The following is a 17,580-nucleotide window of genomic DNA, read 5'->3' as shown; positions in this document are numbered from 1 at the left end:
TACTTATGATGAGTAATGGAAGAAGTATATTATTAGTCCAGGCGTGACTAATCTCAAACATTCCAAAGCATTTCCTACTATTTATTACAAATTCTTAGTTAGTGAATGCCATAATACTCTGAAACAATCTACTCAGGCAAAATTCACAATCTTTGAGAGGTTTACAGAAACAGAGACAAATTAGGAAAGCATATGCAAAGCAATTCCAGTGTAATTGGGAACTCTAGGCAAGTGTGTCCACGGACCTCTGTTGAACTTGAGCACCTAACCAATGCACGGACCTCTGTTGAACACCTAACCGATGCTTTCCTGGCAAACCAAGGTGACTTGCAGCTCAACCAAGCTTCAGCACCGACATTTGAGTTCACCATAGAAAACATAAGAACTCGCACAATTCTTAGAACAGTTAGCTCAGACATCTGAAGCAAAACCTGAGCTTACTTCTGTGTCTGTAGCATTACCGTGTACCGACTGGAAATGTCTCTGCTCAGGTTTCAATATGCAGTCATAGTCATTGCATTAGGACAGTACCCATGGGTTTTGCACCATCCTCCTCCTTGGACTTCTACAATATCCCTGATAAAGGAGAACATGCTTGAACTTTGAACTGCATAAAGTTATTCATTGCGAAGGCTTCATCACCTTCCAGCAAATGAATTCAGAAGGTATTATGGTTTCGTCACAGGAAATAGCAGCTTTAGCAGTCAGCTTCCCAACCAAACCATGATACAGAAGGCCTCTTGCACCAAGCCCACCAACTAGCCAAAATTTACAGTTGCTCTTCTTGCCTATCATTTCATCTAAACAACCCAAAAGTGGTAATGATCCATTTGCCGTTAGTGGAGGCATGGCTCGTATTCCAGCCCTAGCGTGCACAAAGTCCCATTTAGTTATTCCTGGATAAACGCCAGAAGCTTTTGGGAGCAGTTCATCCTTTGCAGTAAGAGCTTCTTCATCAGATACAGTTGAAGAGTAGTTCTCAGACTTCCATTGCCAAGTTGACCCAATTGAAACTGTGCGGGGACCTTGGAATGCCATCCACGCATCAGATAAGATCGAAGGGCTTTGATTGCCATATTCTTCTCTGCAGGAAGTAGATGCATCAATCAGATTTTTTGAACTAAAGCTGTAATGACTTTCAAGTACACAGAGCCTCCTTACACTGTATCTGATGGTAACTGGAATTCAACAATAACTCCTCTACAGGATCTAAGAGGCAACTTATTTGCAAGTTCAGGAAGTGAGCAAGCATTTGCCCCAAGACAGATGATCACCGAATCATAATCACCTGCACATGTTTGAAGTTGCTTAGGCATAAAAAAAATTCTTACTGCAATGCAGTTGCTTCAAAGAGCAAACTGTCACATATACGCAATCCATTAACATTTTTGCTGAACTGATAAATTGTTAAGGTGACAATATTCGAGTTCAGATTTAGCGGCCTCACTTAAAATACTTAAGCGTAGACAAAAACTACAATTGTACTACTGTGTGTACTATTTTGGCCTCCAAGCTGACCCAATTCAGTTTAAGATGAATTGGAGGCCAAAATGTAAAGAGCAATGCCAAAATAGAAGTCCAAGTTATTGGTTAAGAAATATCCATTGTGCTCATTAGAGACTACCAGAATGTACCTGCCAATTGGTGTAGATTATCAACATGGTGCTTGTAAAGCCTCAATTCTTTCGGCTCACTTGGTAGTGAGGATGTTTCATCTGCCAGATTTTGGCATGCAGAGAACAGTGCCTGTACGAATCCAGGAACGAAGTAGACCAGCTTATCAAGTACAGAGGACGGCGAAACATGTGAGACCAAGACAAAGCAAGAAGCAATGCAGCACCTGTAAATATTTCTTAGGGTTGACGTTCAGTGCCAGTGGCATATAAACTGCAAAGTCAAATGGGACACACAACCCAGGGATCAGGTGCTGCGCGGCATCAGAATCAAGCACTTGAAGGCCGCAACTCTCGAGGCAACTCTGAGCATTCTATCTTGAATAGGTCGAAGCAATTAAAATGGCGCGCCAGAAACACAAAAGAAGCACCTGCGAGCGCATCTGCGTAATCTTAGTTCAGCAGTACCTCCAGCAATATGTCAGCGGCCTTCTCAGTTGTAGGTGGCCGCACAATCCCCCTGCTCAGTTTCAAACCCGACTTAAACATAGAGCAGAAGGAGACGAGCAAGGACTAGAGACTACTAGTACAGAGATGGAATGATTACCTTCTCCAGATAAGGCTCTCGTCTAGACTAATGGTATCTGATCCGGCGGTTCCATTCGCCTGCTCCGCGCTTCGGAGGAGATCCATGCTCTCTTTCCAGAACTCAGCTCCCCTCCAGAGAAGCTTCACTGCAGTTAACGAAGAGTTCATACACGTGACGAATCTGGATTAAGCTCGATACTGTGTGCCAAATCATTCGCTGAGTAGCATAAGCAGGGTACGAAACCAATGATTTTAAACCATGATTTGGCGATGTTTGACACGATGGAGTAGCGGCGGACCTTTAGGCGAGTAGGGATGGAGAAGCCCTCCCGAGACGCCCGACGCGCCTCCCCCGACCCCGTTCTCGTCGTAGATGTCCACGGACACGCGGGAATCCCTCCGGCTATGCTGAAATCGGCACCGGCGCGGTTCAGGCCATCGTGCTTGTCACAGCACAAAGGGGGAGGGAAGGGGGAAGCGGAGGCGTGGAGGGGAGGGTGACCTTGAGGAGGTGCCACGCGACGGAGAGACCCGCGAAGCCGGCGCCGAGGACGGCGTACCGCAGGGGGCGGCGGCCGTGCTCCCCTGCCGGCGCGGGAGAGGAAGCGGCTGCGACGGTTCGCCTGGAGCGGAGGGTGAGGCTGGGAAGCAGACAGGAAGGAGCCGAAGAGCAAGGCGGGGGCGGCATGGCGTCAGGCCCTTTGGCCACTGGGCTTGAAACTTGAAGACGAAACTGCTGGCGGCGGCGGCTGCTGCGGAGAGAAGAACTGTGCCGGAGCGGGTGAGGATGCTGCGCCGCCTCGCCGGGGCGGCGAGGATTTTTCATGGGGGGTGGCTGCGAGGATTTCGTGGGCCGAGCGCAGCACTCTCAGCCCGTACGACATTCTAGTCCTTATCCTCGAACAGTATTGGGCCGCCCTCTCCTGCTATGCTAAGCCCACAGGCCGACTCAGTTTGGGCCCTCTCTTACTGGAAGCCCAGCAGCAGCACAAGCCAGCCGACCACCACGCTTCTTTTCTTTTCCATCAGCGGAGCATCAAGCCCGCACGATGGAGAACGGTTATGCTTCGAGCATCCAGCATCGTATGCATAAGATTATACGTACAGTGTACTTCGATGGTACAGCATTCGTACACACAGGCAACGTGCTATACATAGGTTGAATACAGCCCTTCAGTGAAGCAGTTTATTCGGTGAGCATTTGTTACATTATTAGTAACGTCACGAAATGGTTGAAGGCTCTCTACTTCACCACAGCAAACGCCAGAACGTGAGGTTACTTCAGCCAGAATGAACACAGGCTCCATTACCTTGTCCAGATAAAAGGTTACCCACTACCTCATCATGTTCCTCCACTTATCCTTCAAGTCCACCTACAGTATGCAATCAGTTAAGCAGTTCATTAAAGATTAGCAACCGAGAAACTACAGCGTAGCGTGCAAGTACTTACTGGTGTTCTGCCGATAAAAACATCAGGGTTGTTACTCAGAATATCCTTCCAATTACCGCTACCATACCTGCACATGAAATAGTTAGAATGGGGGCAATGAGCATCATACAGTAAAGTGGCGGAAACTGCCTAAAGATTATTTAGACAACATTGTATAAAACGAGAAAGCTAAATATTTTCAAACAGCAAGAAAAGACCGCATACAGTTCAACACCCTTTCTTAGTGTTTCTTCTTCTAACAAGCACCACTTCCTTGCCCTTCTACGCTTATTTTTGTTTTCTGCCGGTGGCAAAGGAGAAACTGGTGTTCTCCTAGGGCTAGGCAAGTGCGGTCTACGCAATGCTGGTTCTGAACCCTCAGGATCAGGCGAGTCCTCCCACTGCAAACAAGCGGATTCTTTTTAGCGACATGACCAGTATCTAATGTTTTTATAGTTACATGCTACATTGCTATAAAGTATCCTACAGGCTAACAAAAACGGGTTCTGAACTTCTGATACCCGAGACCTTTAAGTTGCACACAATTTTCAACCAGACTGCAGTAAAGTTTAGTTATGACATGAACATAGCCCGACCGATGCACTTGCAGACTCTAGTAAAGACTATCAATGACTCATTATTCCTAATTCCAGTAGCCACCTCATGAATGCAGATTGTATCACCTAGCAGAACAAATTTTGCCAATAATTAGACTTTGCAACTTTATTTCATCACTTCTTGTCATGGTCAGAGCATCTTATACAAGAAAGCAATACTGTCCAGATATTTCATAATATCAATATATGATCAGATTTTGCAGAAAGCACAACAAAAGTAGGCAGTACTCTGTAGTAGAAACTTAGCAGCACAAAGAGCAATATATATTGAAAATTCAATCAAAGGTAAGTATGCACATATTATTAATGCAAAATATTGAGATGGCATGACAAAGGTGCTGATATCATGATAACAAGGCAAGCTAGAATAATCCCAAATTTAATTTAATGATCATAGCAAGTGAGACATTGGCAGTTTTCAAAAAATTGGCATGTCACAGAGGGAGGAGATGGGTGGGGGGGGGGGGGGGCTCACCTGAAAGGTCTGTGCCGTCGCGTTCCAATCCATAAGGCTGGGAGGTGTGCCTTTATTTGGACCATTGTTCTTTTCATGAAGCACACTTGAGCCGGCAGTGCCACAAGCTGCTGGCTGACCAGTTTCAGCATTTAAATTAACTGTCCTATCCACCCTTGTAGCCACCACCTCATCTGCAGCTGCCTTTGCAGCCGGAAGTGGATCCTCCACTACACTGTGAAGCTCCGCAGAGCTTGTTTTAAGAGCATCCATCACCTTGAAAAATTCTGGTGTCGAAATCGGGTTTACACGAGAGGTAGATTCTTCAAGTTTGCCCAAAATTTGGCGTGTTTTTTCTTCCCCAGCTGCAAGTTCCATTGTATATATAATCAATTATACACTAGATGGTCATGGCCTTATGCATAAAATAGTCCCGAGTATATGAATGATGTATTTGAAGACCTTGAGCTGGCCCAAAAGAAAGGAAACCTAAACTGCTGTATCAAATCAAGTGTACCATAAAACCACAATCAACTAGAAACACAGATGGAGCAAAACCATTGGAAGTAGCAAACTCAATAGTAGCATGATTAAAATAATGTAGCTCAATCTTGCATAGACAACAACTAGCAGAAGATCACAATTAGTAAATTGCAAAGCCAGTCAAGGGACTGGAATACCAGATTTGCAACTTGGTATTTTCAAAGACAAAAGTTAAGACTGATATTTTTCCAGACCATGCATGATGAATAAACTGCATCCTCATTGCTCCTATTTTCAATTACTCAGTAGAGATAATACACATTCTTGGACCTACTTTCCTGAACTACAGCAGACCAAAGATAAAACAAGCTTTACTTGGAACATAAAGGCTAGGTCAGCCAGAGGCCGAGGATGCAATGATTTGACTCATGGAGCTATAATAATGTGACATCTGACACCAGTAAAATAGAGCCATAAGATGGAATTGTCGCCTAATGTGCTTCAAGACAGTGCAAAGAGCGGAATGCTTATATATTTTAACTTTCTGTCGCATTCACATTACTTCTAATCGACAAAAAATGATATCTCCAAGCTCCCTTTGGCGCAGAGAAAAATCTACATGAATTAAAAAAAACCAGCATGACACATCAAACCTTATGCTTGGTTTGAATTAGCTGCATTGGCAGAAAAAAAGAGCCTCACCAAGCACACGGAACTTGGCGCGGGTGGCCTCCTTCGCGTCACGCCATGTCTGGATGGACCCATCCCCGACGATCCGCTCCGCCGCCACCTCCAGCAGCGACGGCCCAATCACGGCCCACTCGGCGGCGAGGAGCTCCCTCACCCGCTCCTCCGCGGCGGCCCGGTCGCCCCACAGGCCCCTAAGCACGACCTGCGAGAACGAGTTCCCGACGGCGGCCTCAAACTGGTCCACCGCGGCGACGGCGTCGTCGGAGGCGAGCGCGGGAGTCCCTCCCTCGCCGACCGCGCGGCGCGCGCGGCCGTCGGGGCGCGCGAAGAGCGCCGCGGCGGCGGCGTCGAAGTCCGGCGCGGACGCCGCGAGGAAGCCCGCGACGGCGATGTGGGCGGCGGCGATGGGGGGCGGGCAGGGGGACGCGGAGGCGGGGAGCGACGCGAGGAGGTGGAGCGTGTCGAGCGCGGAGGCGGAGACCGGGTCGGCGGCGAGGCGGCGGAGGAGCACCGCGCGGCGGAGGCGCGGGGTCGGGTCGGAGGGGAAGGGCAGCGCGGCGAGCAGCGCGTGGACGGCGGCGGCGGGGACCGAGGGGTCGCCCAGGGCGTGGTCCAGGATCAGGGTCGCGTCCGCCGGCGTCAACCGCGGCATCTTCTCGCCGGCTCAGCAGGGGGCGCGTCGCGCGGATTCGATTCGAGATGGGGAGGCGGGGAACGCGAGCGGAGTGGAAATTGAAGTGGGGGGGTTTTTTTTTTCTACCGCGCAGACGAGCCGGACTGATGGCCAAGACACCCTTAACTCGACGAGCGATTCATTGTGGTCTAGATCAGGGTAGCAAAATGATGGTCCATAAGAAGAAAACGTGATATATTACAATTTACAGGTTGATTTCAGCTAGGCATCCTTTCACGCCCTGCGTGATCACTGATCAGGCGAAGTCTACCAGACTGATCAGAAGTTGTACGTCTCTATGCAAGCAGACAGCTCTGGATCACGTCGCTGTAGACAGCACGGAGTTTATTTGTCTTGTTACTCTTGACCGACACGGCATTACGTCGCGTTGGACACGTCGGAGTTCCACAAAAAAAAACAGAAAACGCCGTACAACAACTTTTGTCTTTTGCGGGGATGCATCACATCAAAGGGTACAAACGTGGCGGGTTTCATTTGGAACAACCGCAGGTATTTTAGAAGGGAGAAGTCTATTTTATAACCTCAAACTAGTCAAGAAGTCTGTTTTTCAACCTCATACTACGAAACCGGGTAACATAGGCCCTTAAACTAGCAAAACCGTCCGAATCACCCCCTCGAGCACTGTAGCAAGCTATTTTGAGGGCGGTTTTACTACAGTAATATTTTCGAATTTCTGGAATTTCACACCTCTCAATTAAATAAGAAAGAAAACATAGTTAATATTGTCTAAAAATCATGATATTTTTTGGGAGGTAGATAAAAAGACAAGAAATTTATTTTGGCTAGATGTGATACATTAAACATAATGAAATTTGAATTATAAAATTTTAAAAATGGGTAGAATTTAAAATTTCTTGAATTTTTGGGTTAGCTAAACCTTTGATAAAAATGAAATAAAAATATGATAATTCATAATTTTTTATTTAGTTTAATAAGGTATTTTTTATTGGCCCAAGTTTTTATGAAAGTTTTTGAATTCCTTCGCAATGCTCAAATTTGAATCAAATTTGATTCCTCAAATTTTAATTTATGAATATTCTATAGAACTTGGGCCAATAAAAAGTACCTAACTAAACTAAATAAAAAATTATGAATTATCATATTTTTAATGTATTTTTATCATAGGTTTAGCTGACCTAAAAATTCAAGAAATTTTGAATTCTACCTATTTTTAAAATTTTATAATTCAAATTCCTTTATGTCTATTGTAGCACATCTAGCCAAAATAGATTCCTTGTCTTTTTATCTACCTCTCAAAAAATATCATGATTTTTAGATAATATTAACTATGCTTTCTTTATTATTTAATTAAGAGGGGTGAATTTCCAGAAATCCGGAAATGTTACTGTAGCAAACCGCCCTCAAAACAGCTTGCTACAGTGATCGAGGGGTGATTCGGACGTTTTGCCAGTTCGAGGGCCTATGTTACCCGGTTTCGTAGTTTGAGGTTGAAAAACGGACTTCTTAACTAGTTCGAGGTTGTAAAATAGACTTATCCCTTTTTAGAATAACAATCTGCGTGTCTCCAGCTGAAATCCTCTAGTCCACTCAAAACAGGCTGAAGCTTGGGTTCTTCCCAAAGCAAGTGCTAAGCAGGCTCAAACAGCGCTTCTTTTGCAAGGCGCTGGCCCATCAAAACGCCCAGGATCGAGGGCTGACCCCATGGCTACGAGCCTACGAGTACACGAGATTCGCACGCTAACCCTGCAATATAACACCTCATGTACATGCTCACGGTCCACTCTTTACGCCACATATGTTTCCGTGGCCCGGTAAAAGCACGACAGGAAGCATCGACCATCCACCGACTCTATAAGCTTGCCACGTTCTCTTGTCTATCCCCATTCCCCACCTTATTTTTCATATACAGAAGTCATGGAACCTCCCAGGCTGCAGAGACCGGCAGGCCGCTGAACGTCCCGGCGTGAGCCGCAGCGTCTATTTCTGTGGTTGCACCTTGGTAGGAGAAGCCGCCATGGCGCGCAGGCTCTTGCCAATCTCTGTGAAGCTTGGCCTCTCTGACGGTTCAGCTGACCAGCACTGCTCCATCAACGCCCTCCACTGGGAATCACAGGACTCTGGCACCGGAGGACGCAGCGTGTTGTTCACGATCCCACCTGAGTGAAGGTGGCCGGGATGTTCAGGAACAAGAATGGCATTGGAATCCCCATGGTGGGGGATAATAGTAGCTAAGTTGCGAGTGTACCTATGATGGCGCCATAGTGCAGCTCAGCATAAGGCTCCTCACCAGTAAGTAGCTCCCACATCACGATTCCAAACGAGAAAACATCAACCTGCACTCAAATTATATGAAGGTCATTTGAGGGGGCAGGAACGTATTCATCCGGAGGCAGCTCAAAGAAAGTGAGTGCCACATTAGTAAGAAAGAAGCAACAGAACCAACCTTTTCAGAAACAAGGCTGCTGCTGCCATTCAACAGCTCAGGAGCCATCCAAGGGAGCGTGCCTCGCACACCACCAGAGATTAGTGTCTGACATTTAACCTTCGATAAGCCCAAATCACCAACCTACAAAAATAGGACAGCCACCCTCATGTCAGGCCGCAACCACTGATATCAGAGATGCCTAATATGCTGTCCTGGTGGTGAAGCCAACAGTTCTCTAAACAATTACATCCTTAATGGCAAGCCAAGATATCTTTGATGCAACCATACAAATATCTCATGTACCCTGGTCTCTTTACTGACAGCCATATGACTGCTTTATACAAAATTACAGCCATATGTATGGGTGTATTTTGACTAATACAAGCAAAGGTAGATTGAGTCTTGCTTAACCACTTAATGCCTTAAAGACAAATAAGAAGTCCATAAGCACATTAAACGAATACATAAGTATCATAGAAGCAGCACTACCCCTCCTAAATACCAAAGCGCAAGAAACAAATTGAGATTTCGCTTATCACTATCAAGTACATGCGCAAGGACCAAACACAGATCTTTGCTAGCTAGCAATCACATCCACTTGCATGACATAAGTTATTTAATTTTCTGTACTTGGACAACATTTAAAGAAAGGGGAGAATCAAGAGACGCACCTTGCATATAGGGCGTTGAGGATCCCTTAGGTTAACGAGCAAATTATCACTCTTTAGGTCAAAATGCACAATATTCTTCCCATGCAAATACTCCATTCCAAATGCAACATCCATTGCAATTAGTAGACGCCTACGCCGATCGAATATCCTGCTAATAGAATAAACTGAACTTAGAGGTGATACCATATGTAAAGCATCATGATTAGTCAATGGAAAGATTAGCATACTTTTCATGTCTTTGTAATGCCTGTCGGAGTGAACCATTGGCCATGTACTCAGTTACCGTTGCAACAGATCCACCAGGCCCATCTAGAACAACACCATAAAAGGCTACAACATTTGGATGGTGTAGAGATGCAAGCTTGTCAGCTTCATTCCAGAAATCAGTTCTCTACAGACACAAGGAGGTTAGAACATTATGCACGCAGGTCAGAAAAACTCAGTAAGTTAACTGCATACCATGCGTTCTTGCTCAGATGCCTTCCCAGCAAAGCATCGATCATTGATTCTCTTAATAGCAACATCAGTACCTCTCCATTTCCCATGGTAAACTGTACCAAAGGTCCCAGAACCCAGTTCACGCAATTCTTCAAGATCACTGTTCTTGATTATCTGCAATTCACAATGCAGAAAGGGAACATGCATTTGAAGCCACAATAGAAGGTGTACATAAAATATTCGAAATTAATTTGGACAAAAACCTGAAGGTTATCATCCAAAACTTGAACACCCTGGCTTGTTTTGTCTGACTGATTGTTCCCCTCATCCTGAACCCAAAATTAAAGCAAAAAATTTACACCCTGTTAAAGAACAAGTTAGACAAGCACAGATAGAAACATCTCCCACCTGAACTTTTGCATCAACTACTGCTCCATGTGAATCTATTTGATCACCAGATAACACAGCTGGTTTTTCTGGAAAGGGTGACTGAAGAACTGATGCTGCCACCCCTTCAGCAACAGCTTGTAATTGCCGCTTGATATTTTCCTCACCAAATCCTGTCAGAAGAGAAAAGGAGAATGGGGAGCAGAACAATGTACTTGGTCCACTGTACTGTAGAAATGATACTGTAAACTACTTCCTGAATAGTACAGAACAACAAAGTCTACCAACCTTTGTTCACTTTAACTGTGTGGATATCCTTAAACCCTGGGTCCCGAATGCGTGAAAGATTCCCTTCTTCTAAGAGTGCAGCAGCATTTGTGTTGATATCAGGAACATAACCATCCATATATTGGTCTCCAGAAGCAACAGGCTCTTTAGCTAGCTTGATTGGCCTTGGAGGCACTAAAGAAGCATTTCCCACTGCTTTCCAAGGATCCTGGTTTGAGAAAAGTGAATCAGTGTAAGCTGGTTCCCGTGTACCTTCAACACGGTCAATACCAGCAGTAGCCTGCAGCGGAAATTTACTGCTGCCATTAGGGGGACCAGAAACCAAGTGACCAACCATTTCCCTAGGATGTTGTGGAGGCGGCCCAGCAGGAACCTGAACACCGGAGTACGGTGGTCGCACAGGAACCTTTTCATTGGAAACAGGTGGTTCTATGGGCACTCTAAGGTTGTTTTGGACTGCCACATTGAGTGGATGCTGGATTATGTCAGGATGAGCATTTTGTGCACCAACATCAAAAGCAGGTGGTTGTTCACTATGCCGTGCAATGTTGTCCTCTTGGGTCAAAGCAGGAGCAGTAAAGGCATTGGTAATCCCCATATGATACCCTCCAGCTTGAGATTCGTAGATAGAACTACTGCCAATATTTACAGGTGGCTTCTCAACTTTTGCATAGTCAATGGCACTGTGAGGAACAGAAGGCCTTCCTTGAACACTAGATTCTGGAGGGGCGATGGGACCCAAATGAACTCCTTGCATACGGGCATCGACAGCTCTGGCATAATCATTAGGAAGATCACGAGCATATTCTCTAAGCGGTTCTGTTGCTGGATGGTTTGAATTTTTGTATGCACTGGCATCAATGACTTGTGGGCCATTCACTGGAACTTGCGGTGGTTGCGTGCTATAAGAGTATGGTTGCTGCTGGTACCTGGCAGGATCTTCAGGCCCAGCCTGAGGAGGATGACGCACAAATACTCCATTTGGAGTAGGTGCACTAGAAACTGGTAAAGCAACCATGGTGGGTTGAACCTGCACACCTGCATCAGGAGATGCATTTACATGGACTGCAGGTATTCTGGCAGGAAGCGTTGGCTCAAATTGCCCCATCATCCCTCCTGTGTTCCCAGCTCTCGGTTCTGCCATGTAATTAGCAGGAGTTCCTGAGCTTGCACTAGGACTAGATTTGTTGGATGTGCTATCTTGATGCAGGCTGTAAAACATTGGAACTGCCTCAGAATTGCCCGCTGCATGAGGATTTCCCCGATCCTGGATAATGTTATCCGAATGAGCGTGCGGCAATGCTTTCTGGCACATTGTGCAATCATCATACCTCAGAGATGGAACAGTGGTCGAGCTAACCACCACAGGAATTGTCCCTGAGCTTGTCAGCACCGGTGTGCTTGTTGTGCTTGTTATCACTGGTTGAACACCATATCTCTGTGCATCACTTGTCTGCAGATGCATAGAAGGCAAAGGAGGAAACTGCGACAGTGGTGTCTGCAGCACCCGGTAACTCTGATCAACTGGAGCTTGCACTTGCCTTGCAAAATGCACGTTCTCCTGTACAGGTTCTGCACCAGCAGAAACAGGCCTGAACGTACCGACTTGTTGGGTGACCGCAGTCGGCATAGAACTCGTTGCTGGAATGCTAGGCATGAACTGACTCATTTGCACAGGCACAAAATTGACAGAATGGGGAGCACCATGAACACCAAATTGTTGTGCGTTGATGTAGTGGACTTGCTGCGGCTCTATATACGACTGCGGCATCTGCTGCACGTAAGCAGTTGCCTGATGCTGCTGGTGCGGCACATATTGGGTGACTTGAGGCTGCTGCTGCTGCTGCTGCTGCTGCAAATAAGAAGCAACTTGAGGTGGCTGCTGTGATGTCGCATAAGCAGCAGCAACCTGATGAGGCTGCACTGATGATGGCTCTGTCCTAACCAGTATAGGATTTTGCGCCGGAATGCCCATCGCTGGAGCTGACATGGTGACGGCACTGAACCCCACCGAATCTGGGAAGCCACCATGGTATTGGGCCCCACCTGAATACGAGTATTCAGCTGCAACGGGAGGCGGCGGCGGTCCGGCCCGTGGCGACATACCTTCGACGAGGCCGCTGTACTCAGAGGCCTCGGAGTTGTGCGCCGAGGACCCGGCGCTGGCGACGCTGTCCTTGCGGCGCATGGCCGCGGCGACGGCCTCCGCGGAGACGCAGTTGATGGCGTCGATGTACCGCTGCCCGGACTCGTCGACGGCGGCGGTGGCGAGTTGGTGGGAGCCGGAGCCGGAGCCGGAGCCGCCGGCCTCGCTCCCGGAGGCCGGGAAGAGGAAGACCCGGAGCTTGGCGGAGCCGTCGGGCGCGGCGGCGGCCAGCTTCTCGTACTCCTCCATCATGTTCTCGTAGTCCTCGGGGCCCGACACGGAGATGAGCGAGTCGAGGTCCTCCCCGGGGAGCTGGTACCTGACGAGCACGCCCCCGGCGCCGGGGGCGGGCGCGGCGGCGGCCTCGTCCACCGCCTCCACCTTGCGCAGGAGCTCCCCGAAGGAGGCGGCGCGCGGGACGGAGATGAGGCGCGTCTGGCCGCCCACGTACCGCAGCGCCCCGTCCCCGGGCCGCGGCGCGATCCGGCCCCCGAAGCTGCACATCAGCTTCACCTTCCCGGGCGCCGCCTCGTCCTCGCCCCACGCCCGCGCGCTCGGGCTGCTCGGGTCCCCCGCCGACGCCGACGCCGCCACCCCGCCGACTCCCCTGCTCCCCATCACCGCCGCCCGCCGCGCTCCTGCCTAGGGTTCCCCTCTCCCACTCTCCTCCCTCTCTCCGGGTCGGCTCAGCGCTCGCGCGCACCGCCGCGCCGAGCAGGCGAAACAGAAATTCGCGAAGGCGGAGGCGCGACGCGAGTCCCGCTCGCTCTCGCGCGGGGTTTTCCTCCCTCCCCACTTGCCACGCTCTGGATCGCGTTTGTTTCTCTTCTGGCGATCGCACGCTAATTTAGCTTCGCGGGCGGTGGCTCCACTGCGGGCCGGCGGCACCGAACCGAATCGCGGAATCGGCGGTGGGGAACGGGCGGTGGGGAACGGGCGGTGCGGAGGATTAGTTCTCGGGGCCCCTCCCACTGCAACTTCGTGCCTGACCGGCGCGCGCTTCGCTTTTGCTCCCGCCGTGACCTGCCTGCCTGGGCTGACGACGCTTTCGCTAACGGATCACGGACGCGGCGCGGCCTGCTTTATACGGCTATATGCGCGCGCGGGCGTGGGGTTAGGCAGACCATCGTGCGGTCGAGGCGATTAGCCGGCTAAATCCGGGAGGTTGGAGAGCAAATATTTTTCTTGAAGAATTTTGGAGGCCAAATATCTCGGCTCGGGTGTGTTGCTGCTGCCACGCGACGCGCCGTATCTAGCGGCGGGATACCGTGGCAGCGCGGTGTCGTGTCGTCACCAGAGGCTGACCGGCGGGTCCCACGTCGTATGTGCACGGATTAGTGGCATTTAACAATGGGGTTGCGGGGGTGACGCGTGCTCGTGCTCGTGTTGACTTTTCGTAATCTTGGGGTACTTTTGAGGCAGCCGACATGGGGTTTGGTTTGGTATACGTTGGTCACGCGCGCTGGGGAGCAGGAGGGGATAAAACAAATGGCCGGAGCACAGTGATGATGCTATATTTGTGTTCCGGCTTGTGTTAGGTGTTGTGCTGGGACTTGGCGACCGGGCTAACGTTTCATGTTTGTGCAGGCATGTGCAGAGACAGAGATCATTGTGGCATCATTGATGTTTTGTGTTCCGAGGTTATGAAGTATATCTTGGACTCAAAAGGCTTAATTTTGTAAGACAAGTTGCTTACTATTAGCAGTCTAGCACTATAAACAAGTCGAGTAAGGCCAATGTTAATGAAAGCATCACGAGAGTATTATAAACATTAAATTTGCTGACATGACAGAAAAGAAGAAGATGAGTGTTATAGAACGTGAGAGAAGTGTCATCATTATGACAGTCTTTCAGCTCGGTCACCTAGTTCACAGTTTTGGTAACTATGCAATGACACTCTCTAATGATGCTGATCTAGAAAACAAATTTGTTCAGTGGCATTTCTAGATTATCTAAATAGTGCGGTTCTTATTTTCTCTTGAGCTCTGATAGCAGAGCTCCTTGCTAACCTCTCGACCATTACAATGGTCTTAGGCGACATCGGAGAACAAATAGTTTTGCTGACTGTGAGAAGGTACTTCCGGACAACAGATTATTTTGTTGCTAAATGTGACGTGGAGTACTCTCTCCGTTCTAAATTATAGATCGTTTTGATAAATTTAGATGCCTATTTTTTCTATGCATCTGAATATAATATTTATCTAGATGCATAGAAAAACTATATATCTTAATTTATCAAAATGATCTACAATTGAAACGGATACGGATGGAGTATTTCTTTAGTAACCAGCGGCTCGCAACAAGGTCGGCAAAACACTATGCCAGCTTTGTGAGCGCGGGGGTTACATGGCTGCATTAGTCACACAACACAACACCAGAGTGCGGCACATGTCAGGCCATGATACTATGCTGCCACTATTTTCTACAATCCCCCCTTCAAAAAAATTCTACAATTGTCTGTGACCGCTCACTATAAAATTAAGTCAAACAACCGTTATCTATTCCTAAACAAATCCTAAACCCCATGTTCCATGTTTAGCCGACTGGTCTCTAACCTTGGGCATGAAATACCGAAGAATACCGAGTACCAAACCCAATTTACCGAGAACCGAACCGAAAGTACCGAAACCGAAATATTCAGTTCCCTGTTCGGTTCCTAGTTCTGGGGAACCAAATTTACCGAGGTATATTCGGTTCTGTATCTCGGTAAACCGAAGTACTGAACTAGTACCGAATTACGCAAGTAGCAGCTCATGTTACGTATTTGTTATGTATTTATGGACAACTTTGTTACATATTTACAGTAATCTACTCATGTAGTATTGTGGCCTTTTATATGTATGATTTTTATACTATTATTCTCTATGGAATTATGTTGAATTTGTGTCAAAGTTGGCTATTGAAACATGATATTGCATGTCATTGTAGTCTGTTCGGTTCTTTCGGTAAATACCGGAACCGAACCGAAAGTACCGATACCGAATTTCCTCGGTACCAAGTTTCTGCAGAAACCGATCGGTACCGACTTACTGAGAAACCGAATTTGTATGGGCACCGAGAAACCGAATGGTCTCTCTGCCCAGAAGCACTTCCTCCCACGCCACGCTCCCCGTGGTCAGACCAGACAGACACACACGCTGAAACCCAGCCCCGTTCGGTGGGGCCAGGCAGGCTGACACCATCACACTCACACCAACCCGGGTCCCCCGCCCGCCCGCCCCCGCCCACGCCTACGAACGTGCGCGCGGACCGCGGCGTGGGGGCGCGCGACGGCGCCCGGGCGTCGCGACAAGGCTGCGCCCGTTGCCGCCGCGCCAGCGCCCGCCACGGCCGCGGCCGCGCGGGCGAGAGAACATGGCAAACCCCTGCTTCAGTGCGAAGGCAAGCCCCGGCGCGCCGGCGCGTGGCGAGCCCGGCGTGGGCGTGGCGGGCGCGGCGGGAGCGGGGGGAATAGAAAAATGGCCGGGGCGCGGCCGCGCAGGTGACATGTCGCGGCGCGGGCTCCCGCCGCGTGGAGCGCGCCGGCGTGCTCGCGCGGTAACGGCCTGGGCGTCGACGTGTCGTGCGGTGGCCAGGCTTCACCAAACCGGTGGAAAGATCCTGTTTGACCGGTTACCGGTCAAACCGGTCCGGCCCAAATTTGAATTCAAAAAAATGAAAACAAATTTAAAAAATTCCTAAAAATACTTCAAGGTGCGACGAATCTAATGGTGTTAAATTTTCTCAAAAATTCGTTCATTTAGTATAGTTTGCGGGGATTTGAAGTTAAACAAAAAAACGTGCATATAAAAGTATACAAATACAATGTAAAAGTAGTACAAAAGAGGGTTGGAGGGTTCATTTAGACTAAAATATGTTATACAAACATTTATTTAGTATACTTTGCGGGCATTTGAATTTAAACCAAAAAAGAAAAAAAAATGAATTTGACTGGTTGCCGGTCAAACCGACCGGTAAGCCGGTCCGAATCGATTGCACGACGACTTTTGAATTCAAATTTGAATTTGACCAATTCCGACCGGTTTCCGGCCAAACCGGACCGGTATACCGGAACCGGACTCTGCCGGTTTGGCCGGACCGGTCGGTAAGTTAAACCCTGGCGGTGACCACGGTCCCGGCGGGGCCAGGTTGGATTCTGTCTAGGATGGCGTGCGCCGTGTTTCCTTTTTCCTTCTTTCAAACTCGAATCAGCCGTGCTCAATCGGTTGGTGTTGACGTGGCTCGGTGTACACGTACTCTCCGCGAAGCATGATGAAGCTCCTCAGAGTTCTTTTGGTTCCTGGCTGGCTTAATCGTTCACATAACTAGAAAGACTCGCGCGGCTTTGCCGCGCCCTTCCTCGAGGCCCAGTTCAGGATTTAAAAATACCAATGATGCTCATGACATCGATATATGGTCAATGGAGCAGGCAAGGTCTTGGAAACCTGTATTGGTCTTTTGACCTTAAGTTGCTAGTGGTACCATCGGTATTCATTGGTATTCTTTAGACTGCTGTAATTCTAGGCGACGGTGATTTGTATAACTTAAATCATCAATACAATAAGAAATTTTAATGTACTACCATAGCAGGAGATTTAGGTTTGAACATTCAAAGGAAGGAAAAATTTCTTACAAGCTGAATACAATAGCTTGCATAGAGGATACAACAGCCTCTTAGCGAAGTCATGTTCTTTTGTTCAAAATTATAGATTGTTGG

At 48.3% G+C, this 17,580-nt stretch overlaps 3 protein-coding genes across 6 annotated transcripts; all 3 read right to left on the bottom strand.

Annotated features, from left to right (window-relative positions):
• Positions 1 to 13: 13 nt before the first annotated feature.
• Positions 14 to 3,072, bottom strand: LOC120702812. Its single transcript, XM_039986772.1, has 8 exons — positions 2,704 to 3,072; positions 2,501 to 2,609; positions 2,221 to 2,347; positions 2,082 to 2,133; positions 1,841 to 1,987; positions 1,635 to 1,746; positions 1,162 to 1,288; positions 14 to 1,084 (listed from the first exon to the last, which is right to left on the bottom strand). The coding sequence occupies exons 1-8, from the start codon at positions 3,025 to 3,027 to the stop codon at positions 622 to 624; spliced, it is 1,461 nt and encodes a 486-aa protein (XP_039842706.1). The 5' UTR covers positions 3,028 to 3,072; the 3' UTR covers positions 14 to 621.
• A 195-nt stretch (positions 3,073 to 3,267) lies between these two features.
• LOC120702813 lies at positions 3,268 to 6,662 on the bottom strand. 2 transcript variants are annotated; one of them, XM_039986773.1, is made up of 5 exons: positions 5,887 to 6,657; positions 4,723 to 5,066; positions 3,856 to 4,031; positions 3,652 to 3,718; positions 3,268 to 3,574 (listed from the first exon to the last, which is right to left on the bottom strand). In XM_039986773.1, exons 1-5 carry the CDS (start codon positions 6,524 to 6,526, stop codon positions 3,536 to 3,538), a joined length of 1,266 nt encoding a protein of 421 aa, XP_039842707.1. In that variant the 5' UTR covers positions 6,527 to 6,657; the 3' UTR covers positions 3,268 to 3,535. The 2 variants fall into 2 exon arrangements, 1 of the variants encoding a protein (XP_039842707.1); XR_005686543.1 differs by lacking the exon at positions 3,856 to 4,031 and having other exon boundaries at positions 5,887 to 6,662.
• Positions 6,663 to 8,123: 1,461 nt separating this feature from the next.
• Positions 8,124 to 13,703, bottom strand: LOC120702810 (probable LIM domain-containing serine/threonine-protein kinase DDB_G0286997). Of its 3 annotated transcripts, XM_039986769.1 has the most exons (10): positions 12,684 to 13,703; positions 10,739 to 12,590; positions 10,472 to 10,623; positions 10,327 to 10,392; positions 10,085 to 10,237; positions 9,853 to 10,016; positions 9,626 to 9,776; positions 8,973 to 9,095; positions 8,775 to 8,862; positions 8,124 to 8,685 (listed from the first exon to the last, which is right to left on the bottom strand). In XM_039986769.1, the coding sequence occupies exons 1-10, from the start codon at positions 13,500 to 13,502 to the stop codon at positions 8,507 to 8,509; spliced, it is 3,747 nt and encodes a 1,248-aa protein (XP_039842703.1). In that variant the 5' UTR covers positions 13,503 to 13,703; the 3' UTR covers positions 8,124 to 8,506. The 3 variants fall into 3 exon arrangements, with proteins under 3 accessions (XP_039842703.1, XP_039842701.1, XP_039842702.1); XM_039986767.1 differs by having other exon boundaries at positions 10,739 to 13,703; XM_039986768.1 differs by having other exon boundaries at positions 9,626 to 9,773; positions 10,739 to 13,702.
• Between the last annotated feature and the right edge of the window lie 3,877 nt (positions 13,704 to 17,580).

The sequence above is a fragment of the Panicum virgatum genome, chromosome 4K, assembly GCF_016808335.1.
Source record: "Panicum virgatum strain AP13 chromosome 4K, P.virgatum_v5, whole genome shotgun sequence".
NCBI lineage: Eukaryota > Viridiplantae > Streptophyta > Magnoliopsida > Poales > Poaceae > Panicum > Panicum virgatum.
This window is presented reverse-complemented; position numbering and strand designations above follow the sequence as displayed.

Excerpts from the sequence above, each read along its gene's own strand:
- LOC120702812 (XM_039986772.1), bottom strand. The coding sequence starts at position 3,027 with ATGAAAAATCCTCGCCGCCCCGGCGAGGCGGCGCAGCATCCTCACCCG. Across the intron at positions 1,747-1,840 it reads ACCCTAAGAAATATTTACAG|GCACTGTTCTCTGCATGCCA; the intron begins GTGCTGCATTGC and ends GGATTCGTACAG. Across the intron at positions 1,289-1,634 it reads TAATCTACACCAATTGGCAG|GTGATTATGATTCGGTGATC; the intron begins GTACATTCTGGT and ends AAACATGTGCAG.
- LOC120702813 (XM_039986773.1), bottom strand. The coding sequence starts at position 6,526 with ATGCCGCGGTTGACGCCGGCGGACGCGACCCTGATCCTGGACCACGCC. Across the intron at positions 4,032-4,722 it reads CGACGGCACAGACCTTTCAG|TGGGAGGACTCGCCTGATCC; the intron begins GTGAGCCCCCCC and ends GCTTGTTTGCAG. Across the intron at positions 3,719-3,855 it reads CTAAGAAAGGGTGTTGAACT|GTATGGTAGCGGTAATTGGA; the intron begins GTATGCGGTCTT and ends TTTCATGTGCAG.
- LOC120702810 (XM_039986767.1), bottom strand. The coding sequence starts at position 13,502 with ATGGGGAGCAGGGGAGTCGGCGGGGTGGCGGCGTCGGCGTCGGCGGGG. Across the intron at positions 10,017-10,084 it reads CATCTGAGCAAGAACGCATG|AGAACTGATTTCTGGAATGA; the intron begins GTATGCAGTTAA and ends TTGTGTCTGTAG. Across the intron at positions 8,686-8,774 it reads GCACTATGGCGCCATCATAG|GTGGGATCGTGAACAACACG; the intron begins GTACACTCGCAA and ends ACCTTCACTCAG.